Source organism: Akebia trifoliata, chromosome 8 (genome assembly GCF_017979445.1).
Source record: "Akebia trifoliata isolate Shusen 1 chromosome 8, ASM1797944v1, whole genome shotgun sequence".
Lineage (NCBI taxonomy): Eukaryota > Viridiplantae > Streptophyta > Magnoliopsida > Ranunculales > Lardizabalaceae > Akebia > Akebia trifoliata.
The window spans coordinates 38,184,757-38,198,656 of NC_141382.1; the positions used below are offsets into that span (position 1 = coordinate 38,184,757).

At 33.0% G+C, this 13,900-nt stretch overlaps 1 protein-coding gene across 1 annotated transcript; it reads right to left on the bottom strand.

The window, feature by feature from the left end:
• Positions 1 to 6,245: 6,245 nt before the first annotated feature.
• On the bottom strand, positions 6,246 to 13,612 carry LOC147396719 (uncharacterized). Its single transcript, XM_086451792.1, has 6 exons — positions 13,299 to 13,612; positions 9,284 to 9,483; positions 8,302 to 8,442; positions 8,130 to 8,210; positions 6,509 to 6,636; positions 6,246 to 6,412 (listed from the first exon to the last, which is right to left on the bottom strand). Exons 1-6 carry the CDS (start codon positions 13,606 to 13,608, stop codon positions 6,364 to 6,366), a joined length of 909 nt encoding a protein of 302 aa, XP_086307918.1. The 5' UTR covers positions 13,609 to 13,612; the 3' UTR covers positions 6,246 to 6,363.
• Positions 13,613 to 13,900: the final 288 nt, after the last annotated feature.

A 13,900-nucleotide genomic window follows, 5' to 3' on the forward strand; every position in this document is an offset into this window, starting at 1 on the left:
TACAAGATAAAGAGTAATCAACAATTCTGGGAATGACTTACTGAACAATCTTAACAAAATGAGAAAAACTAGCTCACATTTCCAACTACTCAACGTGATGAGTGCAACTAGAAAAATCAGGAAACACTAAACAAGTACCCTAAAGACTAGGACGTAATCAAACATAATACAAAAACTTAACTAAATCCCTAAACTTTCTCTTTAGTTATAATGATTTAGATCACAAAATTTTAAAAACTTAAAAAAGTAAAAAAAAAATGTAAATTTTTACCATTATATTTGAATTTGAACTTTAAAAATTTGGTGAGTGCATTTCAAAAGTCTTGAGTAAAGCCATTTTCTATATTTTAAGAGAACTGCTATTGGCACACCGACTTTTGTTAAAATTGCCTAAAATGTGCACTAATTCTTTGATAATTTACAAACGAATTGGGATTGTGTTAGTAAAAGTTGGTGTGGTAATATAATCTTTATAAATTAAACATGAACTAGGGAGCGAATTCTAGAGGAACATGTTTTTTTGTGTTGATATGATCATTCATGTAGGCCCAATTTTTTTGTAGAATTTTAAATCTTATAAAATTATCTAGACTAATCTAACACTTTCATTTAATATATTTTTAACTTTATCTTCAATCCATCATTCTAAAAAACATCACTTTTACAATTTATCAAAAAATTGTTATTTTTTTTATCAAAAAATTCTATCTTACTTTTTTAACTATTCGAATCTTTTAGAGCACTTAACTATTCCTCAAGACATGCAATCCCACCATTCAAGCATCAGATAATTTGTGGGATAAATCTTGGAGGGTGGCCCTTAAGAAGGAGTTACCTCCACTTCTCAAGGCTTTGGCAATCTCACAAAGTTTTAGATAGTTAAAAGTTCCTTTTGATTTGAGATGATTTGCTTTTAAAAAGAAAAAAAAAAATCAAAGGCTTTTTGTACAAGTTGAAGTTGAGGGAATTCGGGTAATTTTCTTTAATCTATCAAAGAAGAATGACTTCAAGGGCATGTGTCATCAATTTTAAAAATATAGGAGTGTCTCTAATATTTTCCAAAATGTGTAGGGGTATGGTTAAAATTTAAATCTCTACTATCGATAAAGCTAACCTCAGACCATTACGTACACCGCACCTGCATGTCGCTGAAAGGCCACGTGGTGAGATTTACGATAGAGGAGGTGAGGTTGACACGTTGCAACTTCTATATTTATTGGATCTTTTACGTTACTTTAAAATAATAACTGAAACCACGTGTCAGCTTTCGCAGTTGTTTGTTCCTGACATTCTGACTTATAGTGGCTAATTGACACGCGTCACAATATGGTGATGTCGTTATACAGATCCCGTTGTTGTCATTGTTTGGGATCCTTTTACGAAACTTTAAAATAACAACTGAAACCACGTATCGAATCCTTACATTGACACGTGTAATTTTATAAAGATATTTACACTATCGACAAATATTCTGAATCTGACACGTGGAGCCTTTTTGGAAACGGTTTTGAATTGCACGTACTGAAGGTAGACACGTGACAATGACGTGTATGGATGGGCTGCGGGTTTGCATACGTGTCTAAATATGCGACCAGCTCATCAAAAGTTACTATGAGAAGTGTGCAGGGAATCAACACGTCATTAGATAAATCTCTCAATCTCTGAATCCTACTTTTGATGCGTAAGCATACCCAAAGGGAATGATTTTTTTGCTTGCAACCCAACAGGCGTTTGACATGTGACAATACCATCAACAGCAATAAAGAGAAATTTAACTCTACTGTTCGCACGTCCTCTCCCCCACAAATTTCAATTTAAAGATTGAAATCGAAAATCTCCATTTTCAATTTTTTTATTCAAATTGATAAGAGTCGAGCCTAAAATGAAATCGAATTAATAGGAATTGAACTATTAGATTACATCCAATATGTAAGCGTGGATATTTGAAATCGATTTTTTATATATTATAAATGATTTAAAGTGTTCTTTTATTTTATATTTAATGCATGTTATATATAGTTTTTAAATTTTTCCTATAAATTTAGCTATTGGAATTTAAAATGAGTTATCTTTATTAAAAATTTATTATTTTTACATAAAAAAATTTTTATTTTTCAAAAACAATCATTAACTTATATTTTTAATATAACAAATTATAACTAAGATAATAATTTTGTATATAATATGTTAATTTTTTCAAAAGAAAAACGTTTCTAAAGATTTGAAATACATTTTTTTCTCATTCGATTATTCAGAATCGAAATCGATGAAAACCCGTGTTTTTTATGGTTCTAATTTCACTTATTTTGGAATTGAACCCAAAATCAAATTAAATATAATGATTATGGTTCTAAGTTTCTTAGGTATCGAACCAAAACTGTCCCATTGATATCCATACATTGAGCCCACATGAATTATCATATTGTGAATCTAACACCACAACCTTCTATATTTTATAAAATAAAATTCATATTAAAAAAAAAAAAAATTGAGTTTGATTAACGAAATTGAAAATGGATGACTACCGAATATCCAAACTTAAAATTAAAATTCAATACTGAAAAATAAAGTTACTTTTTTCATTTTTTTAAAGTACATATAATTTCATCCTCTACAACCTCGTGGCATCAAATCATGTTTTTGAATGCCAAAAGGTGATCGGGTCAAAAGATTTTCATTTTTCACCGAGGACAAGAGAGAAATTTTCACTTTTATTGTTGATGTCATTTGTGCCATATATCACATGACTGTTGGACCGTGAGCCAAAAAAAAAAAAGCACTCACCAAATGAGGGCGACTCCCAAATTCAAGTAGATGAGATTTAAACTCTTAAACTCTCACATGTCTACAAATTTTTAGAAGGAGGTCATTATGACAGTAAATATGAAAGAACTCAATGAGGAATTGTACTACTCCTTCGTTAAAAGATAGGGAACTACTATGGATATTTAAGTAGATATTCAGGGAAGTAACATTAACTATTGAAAATTGTGATGAGGGAATGATGAAAATTATCTTCAAGAATGCCTTCCTTCTTATGTCTCCCTTGTACCAGTACTTAGTGAAGAATGACCCTAACAAACTAGAGTTCTTGGTCCCCATGCACGAAAACACTCGGTGATGTGTAATAGAGCACGAAAGGAGTCGACTATGATTCATGCAACAATTGGGCCAGGAAAATCATGCAACAACAACTCAATTCAAAGGAAAAGAGATTGAACCAAGGAAAGAACAATAAAGGTCCATAAGATTGTATGGAATTCGTTTTCAAGGGAATACAAATTCCTCGAGAAAAATGAATTCCGAGGTAAAATGATTTCAACTATTTGATTGCACCTAGAAAAATATCAGAAGTAGAGATGGTGTTTAGCATAGTTCTAAAACTCGAGTCAACTTTACTCAATTGGATTTCAAGGTGACTCAGTGCCAAGACTTCATGGAACCAACTGATCATCACCTAGTCAACTCGCTAAGTTATTCGACTATATAACATTTATCAAGAACACCCATGCTTTTCAACCTTGTTGCAATTCCTCCTTTAAAAAAAGTATTTATTTTTAAAATTATCTTTCTTTTAAAAAGATTGATTATAAATCATAAAAGTATTATTATCCTACAATGTTGGATGCAAAATATCCAACACTATCGAACATTATTAAAAGACAAAAGCACTATTCACCCCCATTGGTAATATGTAGGATAACTGCTATCTAATTATGTTATACGTAAAAAATCAAGAATGAACTATCTGCGTATAAAAATTCTAAAATCGTGTCAAGTTCTTTTTTATTTTCATAATTAGGTTACGAAGGAGCACAAAGAATCGCGTCTCCTACAAATATCCAACTAGTGACTTCGTGTTATTTGCAACTTACTTATAAGTACATTCATAGTCTAATTAAATGTTAGTCAAGGATTATCTAGTAAGTAAATCTATTTAACTAAAATTACAATATAAAGAGAATGCGAAATCTTTATTTTCTTTCTTTCTATTTATACCAACATTCAATCATATTTTCCATTCTTTCTCAATTTCAATTACAAATAAATATTTGAAATCATAATTTTTTTCTCTAAAAGTTGATTTGCTTGAAGAATTTTTTATAGGTCTTAGTTCAAAGGATCTCATACCTGAAATTGAAAATAATAAGGACTAGATCCATTCTTTATTTCTTTATTTAGAGCCTCTAAATGAAAGTGTTTAGTGGGTCTACTTGTGTTAGACCCACTGAATTTACTTTCTTTGGGTGCTCCAACAGACCAGTTAAAGGGTGCATTTAGCATGTCAAAGTTAAAAATTGAATTAACTAGCCTTAATATTAGCTAGCCAGCGCATCAATCAGTATGTTAAATTCTATCAATTCTATATTCAATGATATTTAAAATAAATAAATATTAAAATATGAAATAACATGTTACATTGAAAATATAAACAAATTTGTTTATTAGCCATGCGTTAAAGCTATCTAGTGCCTTTTAACAACTATTTTAACACTATTTTTAGTAAACCTACACATCAAAAGTAAGCAGCATTAATAGTTTTACCTGAAGAAGTGTTAAAAGTAAAACCAAGTACAACCCATCAATCCATGTTTAGCAACAAGTATTGACCATTATTCCATTTCTTCAAGTCCAACTCAGCCACGTTTCAACATAGTTTTAAGTCCTCTGATCGAAGAATGATTTTAAGGATATTTTCCCAACAATCTTCAGTGTAATAAGGATGGTGAGATCCCATTACTTGAAGCGAAAAAATCAAAAGTCTATTAGGTTGAAAACTCGAAAGGATGGCCTAGACAAAAATTAAGGTAAAAAACTAATAATAAATGAGACCTGTTAAGTTGAAAATCCAAAAGGACAACTTCGGAAAAAAATTGATACAAAAGAAAAAATAAAGTAAAAGTCTACTAGGTTGAAAACTTGAAAGGACGGCCTAGAAAAAAACTGAGGCAAAGTGAAAAGTATGCAAGGTTGAGAACCTAGAAGAACAGCTTAGACAAAATTTATAGCAACACCCAAAGAAGGGTGAGAAGCAAAATCAGAAGGATCTTAAGTTGTGCTCTACATTTCTCTACAAATTGGGAATGGCTCCAAATTGTCCTGAGGTAGACCAGGGAAAATACCTAACTATACGGGCAAACCACTTAAACATTTGATTTTTGGAAAAAAATTAGTTTTTTTTCTTCTTTTCAAAGACTTTTTAAAGTTTTTCATATTTATTTTTTACATTCTCAGAACAATGTGATTATTTTGGACAAGTACTAATCAATGCAAGATCATAGTTTGATCAGTTATCCCCAGGAGTGCACGAGTGCAAATCTTTGAAAACATTGTTAAAGACTCTGCAAACAAGCCTGAACTGCTACAAAAGACAACTATTTAGAGTACTCAGTAACGAGTATAAACTATCTATCCAGAATTCTATCATCAGAATACTTTGAAAAGAATATAAATTACATTCTCAGAAGGCTCAAACTGGCAATTGATTCATCAGTGTCCACCAAAGTATATAATTCCCCAATTTTATGATTTCAAAATATTCGCTTCAAACATTTGAAGACTGTGAAAAGAGTTATACATACTCCAAAATGAACTGAAATTATTGTACACTCCGAAAAGAGTATAAACTACCACATATTTCGAAATAAGTTTAAAATACATGTAATACCTGAACGAATTAAAATTGAAGAAGAGATAACTATGGAATTTCGTGTTACATACAATCTTTACAATTCATTGCAAGCAACTCTTGCAAAGAGGGACAACTGTTGACACCTCAAAATTCCACAACTGAGATTCGAGAGTCCAAGAGATTGAAAAGGGCCAAAATTGATAAAACGAGAAGAGAGAAAATTTCAAAACCAACCCAAAATCCATTTCTCGACCATCCACGACTTCTTATTTATTTATTTCTTCTCTCTTCTCTCAAACTTCCTCTAACCGAATCCTTTTATTTATTTATAAAATTATTATTTTCTCCTCCCTCCATTTCATAATGCAAGTTAGATTAATGTTACAGGAAATTGTGGGCTGATTGTCCGGGCACATGGGGCAGCCCTATCTCTACCAAATCTTTCACCTTGGTGATCACCCACCCGTATTTGCATCCATCGTGACATAAAGTTCCATAAAAATAAAGTAAAAAGAATTGGGTTTCATGGCCAATATTATGCAGAGTCAGTATTTAACTTCTTTTTCTAAATAAAAAAGAAAAATGGTTCCCATGTTGTGATCCATCTCTTAAGTTAATAAAGAAAAGACATTTTCATTTCATATTTTAAATAAGAAAACTACGACCAATAATCTTTTATGACAACATCTGTTCAAATTGTAAGTTTAAAAGCTACTAAGAGTCATGAAGGTCTAGACATTTGAAGGCAGCCTCATCAACAGTTTACCACTCATAACAGCACTGTAAATCAAGAAAACAAAGCAAACCCTTCGTAAGTTATAATTAAAGTGCACTGGAGTAGGGATTAGTGGCATAATGGGAATGGGGTGGTCTTACCTCTTAACATAATAGTAACAGAAGTCTGCCAATATAAAAGTCTGAATAATCTCTGAAAGAAGGACCATTGGTAGCCACAGGTTACCAATTCCCTGGTAGAATATATATTTTCCACGAGTCTCAATAACCTGCAAATGAGAATATGGAACGTATTAACGTAGAAACACAACTGACAGCAACTACAAAAATTTACTTCCCAATATTAAAGCTGCCAATATCTTATGGCCCATATGAAAATTTCTCAGGAATGAAAGTTAGTTCCACTAAGGAATGTGTGTCAGAAAAGAATGAAAAATCTACATTATGCAAATATATTTTTCAGAAGGAAAGAGTTCTTGCTGTGTATAAGCATGCAACAAAGTTTCAGATAGGAAGATTCGATCTACTGTGGAATTAGAGAAACTGACAACAGGAACAATCTCTCTCGCCCTGGTTTGCTACTCTCCCTCTCTTATTTATGGGAAGATTACTTAATTTGAAGGTTCATTTATTAATTCCTAGACCTATTTTGGATCATACTAATATTCCTTTATAGGCAGGTGTCAGGTCTAATTATCCTACTACATTCAAGTTTGAGAAAATTAAGTTTTTTCCATTGAAGGCATAGGTTTCATTTAAGGTGTAAGTTGAACTTGAAAGCTCTTACGAGAAGACTTGAAGCATGGAACAAGGAGGTGCTTGGGAAGGTGGATTTGAAGGAAAAAAAAAGGATTTTGAAAGAGTGTCAATTTGGGTCCCAAAGAATAAGGAATAGAGTTGTTGACAAAAGAAAATTTAAAAGGGCAAATTTTATAGTAGAATTTCAAAAAGCGGCTTGGATGGAAGAGAATGACTAGAAGCAGAATCTATGATTACGAGGTTGAGGGGATAGTATTACAATATGATTTGCCAATCATCATAGAAGAACAAATTTTATTTTAAAATTGAAGGTCACTGGTGGGTAGCTGGAATGTCAGGATATGATTAGGAGGGGGATTTGAATTTCAATGAAACCTTTTTATTCAAGTACCAAAATACTAGGCCCTTAGAGAGGGAGTTGTGGATTTCAATGACACCTTGCATCCAAGTGAAAGGATGTTAAGCCCCTGTTAGATAATCTTCCTTTTGATAATACATCGAAAAAATTTAGTTTGATTTAAAGCGGTCATCCTCGGATCGATTTGGTCTGCGCAATGAACCTTTATCAAACTTAGGTAAATTTTAGGTGGTATTCTGATTGCTATGGGTATAGATTTGAGATTGCAATTAGGTTCTCCAGGCTTATCTATAAGATTGCTCTTGAAAAAATATGACTGTTAATTAAGAATTATTGAGGTATTTACTCTTGCACATGGGGTTTGGGAGTAAATGGATTTCTTGGATTCTGAGATGTATTTCATCACCTACGTCCTCTATTTTGGGAGTAAATGGATTTCTCTTTTCCAGATTTGAATATTGTTGCCTTTTATTGGCAGCAAAAGGATATAATTCTTGGACTTCTATTTAGATGGAATCATATTTGTATTGAGGAAAAGTAGGTGGGTTTCTTCTCTTGTTTTGCTTTGGTTTGTTGGTAACTTGTTCTTTGTTCTACATTCTATGAATCAAAACTATACAGCATACTAACTACAAAATAACTCACCTGAATTATCCAATGAGCGCAGGCCCAGAACCTTGCAATACCCAATGCAAAAACATAATGTGCTGTAAACGGCTCAACCATCTGAACACACAATTTAACCAAAAAGACACAAAATTATTACTCCTTTATTTGAATAGTACTAATTAGAACGAACAGTCTGTGGGGCCCAAACCTTTGCATTTTGCATCAAACGAAGCTGAGGCACCACTGAAACAGATTCTAAGTACGTACAAAAAGCCCAAAGCATTCTGTTGATGCGATTATGAATTGTATAAGGATGGATGAAAAAGGCAAGGATGGCAGCAGGAACCACCTGCAGGAACGATTATTTATGTAAAGGAAAGTAAAAAATGTAGGACACAATTTCTTCAGATTATAAAAAGCGCCCTCCTGCTTCAAATGTTTTGAGTGAACCAATCAATTGAATTGATGAGCGCAAAAATTCAATGAAGAGCAGATACTACAGGCCTTTATGTCATGCTTAAAATGGATGCCCCATTATATATATAGGGTAAATTACACTTTCACCCCCATATGTTGGCATAATTATATGTCAACCCCCTAATGTTTCGACAATTGCACTTATCTCCCATACAATTATCTAACGGGTTCACTTACCCCCCTTCTGTCTACTTGCCATCTACCAAACAGTTAAAAAATGATGTTACTTTTTATAAATCAAAGACCACTTTACCCTTCTAAAATGTTATTCTTTTTTATAAATAAAAATATCCCTGTGATAAATTGGTTTACTTGTGAATGCTTAGATGAGGACAACATGGAATTCTACCAAACCACAGGAGGTCAAAGTGTAATTTACCCTTATATATATGGATAGGTGTAAGCGTGGAGGAGGGGTTTTAATCTCAGATCTGTGGCAGTATTAGACACAGACTTCACGACCGAACCAAGGTGGCTTCTACTTAAGCTACAGACACCCCACGAGTAGTACAGGGGAATGGTCTCAACAAAACGGGTTGATGGTAATTGTCTACCTTCACAGTGTCTTACACATGCCACATATGCAGGCTGATCAGGATCCATCATTCGATCAGTTTCTGATGTCTAGGTAGGATAAATCATGGATATAAAAATGAAAATTGAAGTGCATAATAAACAAGGTCCCAAAGGTGAATAGTAAAACATCTCTTTACCATATAGTATATTTTCATGTTGTCTAGTTCCTTGATATAAGTAAAATTCAATTTGAAACGCATCATGTATATAACCCAAACTGTTGGGATTAATGTTGCAAAATCAAGCACGGTATGAATGTCCGCCTCCATAATGTAGCTACAAAACAATCTTACAGCTAAGAATATAGCAGTGAGCTCTTGGGTCTTCAGTGACAGACCTAAAATAAAAGTATTAAGAGTCAGAAAACTGATTACTTGAAGGACTGAAGAAAGGAACAAATCCAACAAATTAATTGTCCACTAGAGAACCTACGTTAGATTCGGACTAGTAGGGAAAAAATAACAAGTTTGACATATCTTGAGAAATAAACAGCTCTTTTTTTTTCTTTATGTTCTAAATGTAATTAGATGTTCCTTGCAAAAGATTTCATCACAAAATTACCAAGATTTTAAATTTAAATTTAGGTTTATATTTCAGTCAGCTTGGAATGAAAATATTTCAATAAGTGTGGAAATAAATTATAATTTTAGATATTATTGGAATATTATATAATTAAAGAAAAATATAGAAAACTAAAATTTAGGAAATGATAAAACAAGTACAAAAGCACACTCATACCTCAAAATACTGCAATCAACAAGCATTTGAACTAGCTAGTTTTCTAAACATCATAACCTTAATTGTATGTCAAGTGGATCCCTCCACCTCGTAATATAGTTAAGATTAGAGTTGATTTTTGTTGTCTGGCTCATGGCCATTGCTAAAGGCTCTTCTTCTTTCTCAGACATAAATCAGATTGAGATTCATTCTATACTTATGGTGGTGAAGACTTCAAATGATTTTGGCACTGATAGAATCTGTGTTTCTTCTCAAAGGGTGTGGGAACTGGGAATATCCTGTGATATATTGGAAGAAAAAAAAGAGAGCTGCTAGTGGAGTATATTGTGCTCGACCATGAGTTCAACCTGATTACTTAAAAATCATAAATTCAGCAATGGGAAAAAATGACTATCCCTCTTATGCAAGCAGACTTTAGTTATCTATTTTCATCCGAGTCTTTAGTGGTTGCTTCAAAATTCCAAAACCTACCAGTGATGATTGTAAAGATTATAAGGGATTTCACTTGGTTTAGGCCTAAGCTATAGAAGAAAACTGTAAGGTAAAATCGGGAGGATTATGCATTCAGAAAATTGAAGATATGAAGCAGACATCATGAGTATTCTTTAAAGGTTTATTTAAGGCCATTTAAACCCTTGGATGAAATGTATCACAAAAGATTATCTCATGAGGGACAGCGTCGAGATTGTAAATATGCCCTCCAATCGTTCATAGGGATAGAGAAGTCTCCTAAAAGTTAGAAAGATTGCAAAAGCCAATATCCCCCAAATCATAGGAGATAACAAATATCAAGATCTGGAAGGATCCTTGGTACCCCATAGAATATTGCTAGAACTTGGTTTTTCTTTTTCTTTTTCTTTCTATTTTTTACAAAAGCGAACAAATATGCCAGAGTTAAACTGTTGTAGACATCATCTATGCTGGTCAATGGGATACCCCAACTCGCTTATTGGTCTCCTTCATCCTTGCATTTGCATATATGGACTTTGAACATGACTTGTTCTTTGACAACATATGGTGGAATTCAAGGACACATGAAGAACCAATTCACTCGCATTTCAGTACCAGATTTTAAGAATAGAGTGCCCAACACAGTGGAATAATGCTGTAATCCACAATAACCATAGAACTAAAACAGAGAAATAAGGAAAAGCACTTAGTTGCACAAGGACATGGGTTGGGTGGTTCACAGCTAAGTTCTATTTCGGCGGGAACCAACAATGGAGAATGCTCGTTATTAAAATTGAGAAAATAAAAGAGAAACCTATTTCTCAAACCATCACAACTCTCACTCAACTCACACCTTCCAATTGATCACCTAATTGAAACCTTAACTGAATCACTAAAACCTGTCAAAAAAGTCCAGACTTTTGAACATCTTCCAAAACCCATAACCCTCAATTGCAACATTGGACACCCTCAAATTACTTCGAGAAAACCTCTAATCCCCGGAGTTACCGTTTGAACAACTTGGAGATACTCGGGATCCCTCTCCAACCACTAGGTGTTCCTAAGATACCCCTCACCCAAAAAAAAAAAAAAAAACCTATGGAACCCTTACAATGCAATTGGAACCTCTGTATAGTTTATGCCTTGTTCCTAAACCCCTTGTTATAGAGGAAATCCTGAAACCCAGTCACCACTCACACAATAATTAAGAAAACCTAGTGCGGGCAACTATTGGATAGCCAATCCCACTCAAATTTTAAACTTCTTCAATTTGGCATCTTAATTCAAAAGAAAACCAACAATTCTTTCGGCATATGCATACCTAGACGTTATTTGATTGCAACATAGAAATTCTCCACATCTTCTGTAGAATTCATGTTCCCTCTACTCCTCATTTTAGTGAGCTATTTACCCAAATGGACACAGAACATGCAATGGAGGTTAGAAAGCAAAGTTCGCCTTCACTTGGCAGGACGTTCAATTTTATGGAACATTTTGAAATATATCCGATCGCTTTAAACTTGAGAAATCAAACACATCTAGCGTGAGTCTAACAAGATTGCTAATTTTTGCCACCTCAAAATGTACCAATCTCAACAGAATTATCAGAGATGATGTTAATGGACGAAGATATCGTCTATTGTAATCTTTCTTTCCTTAATTACTAAATTTGAGATGATTTTTGAAAACTCAACAGAATATAAATATTGAGAATAAAATAACCCAATTCCTCTTACTAAGAATTTTGATGATACAATAGCTTTTACAAATTTTTAAACAGCTATAGAAGCACAAGGGAAAGACTACAGAGTTAGAGTGATGTACTAATGCTTTAACAGATAATGTGTTATGGATCCCAACTGTGTCGGTGATACACCATATCAATACCTTTTCCATAGCAGAGCACTACCAAATAAGAGCACCCTCCTTATGAAACCACTCCCCTATTCTTCGCTATAAGTATATAGTAGATGGATTTACTATTTTATTGATAATTTAGTTACTACTAGGTGGTTATTCAGTAACAATTATGTAAGTCATAGTCCTTGAAGAACTTAAGCTTGAATACAATGGTTCTTAGGGAATTTAATGAGGTCCCAACTCTTTCTAACAAGTCATCTTCTCTACATATGTTTTTTTTTGGCATAATAAAACCTATTTGATCAAAGAATCACACTATTTGGTATATATCAAAGTGTTTCCGTTTCCATATATTTATAGCAAAATAAAGAAGACATGACTATTGAATATCTATGCATGATAACATGTTTCCACCCATAATTATAGATGTTATAATGCTAGAAAGAGTCCAACCATCAACATATCTTTTGACGAAAATAACACACTATTCACAAAAAAAATTAAAATCCATAAAGATATTATCATGAAATCCCCTATTAAACTACATTTATAAATCCCCAAATCCTATATTTTGTATCAAACCCCACACTAAACAGTATTAATGAACCAAATAACAAACCACCATAAGGCCACAAAATTAAACTGCAAGCCCACAAAAAAAAAAAAAAATTGAAAAAAAAAATACTTGTTTAAAACATAAAAATACATTTTTTTTAATACCCATTTTAATCCCTAGAGGTACAAAACGTGTTTTAAACACCAGTATTTCAAAACAAAAATGTGACTATGCGTAGATTCTTAACTCCAACAAAATCAACAAACAAAATATACTATTAGAACTACAAAAAAACCCATAGTTGATTTCTAAATACTACATCAAATACAACAAGTCAACAACAATGAAACCTCAATTACAATGAAAAAACAAAATCCATCGAAATTTCAGAACCATTCAAAACTTCAAAGACAACAACAATGAAAAACGAAAATCCAATAAAATTTCAGAACAATTCTACACATCAAATACAAATTAAACTAAGCCGTAAAACAAACTTACAAACCAAATTTAAAAATAAAAACAGTAAAAAAAGGTAAATTTTATACCAGAACACGTCTTCTGGGTAGTGAGCTTGTAAATCAAGATCATGATTCCTATAGCGTGGCTTGCTTCAGAGCCTATGAAGAAGTGGTTGTGATCATGGACGAAATACTTTAGAGAGATTAAAGAACAGATTGCAGACATCACAGCCATGAAGATCTTCACCTTCATCGATTGCCTTCGAACCCATCCGAACAACACGTTCACAGGCGATCTCTTCCTAATCCTCATAATCAATCGATCGGTCGATCGATCGATTTGTAACAGAGATGGAGAGAGAGAGAGAGAACGGAGCGACACGAAGAGAGCATGCATATAGGTGAAGGAAGGATACTGGCAAATTTAAGGAGTAATTTAGATATTACCCCCTAGGGGTTTTAGTGTATATTATAGATACCCCTGATTTTTTTATATAGTCCTTTGACCTTGGTATTCTGTTTAAGAGTGATAAAATTTTTCCAAATTACCCTCTTCTTCAACATCTTGCAAAAAAAAAAATTCTCTTGGCTTCTTCTAAAAATCCGTCCTCTTCGTTTTCTTAAATCTTTAGTATAAAAATTTCGATTCATTTCCCAATTTTTGAATTTTATTTTTGGGGTAGGGGGAG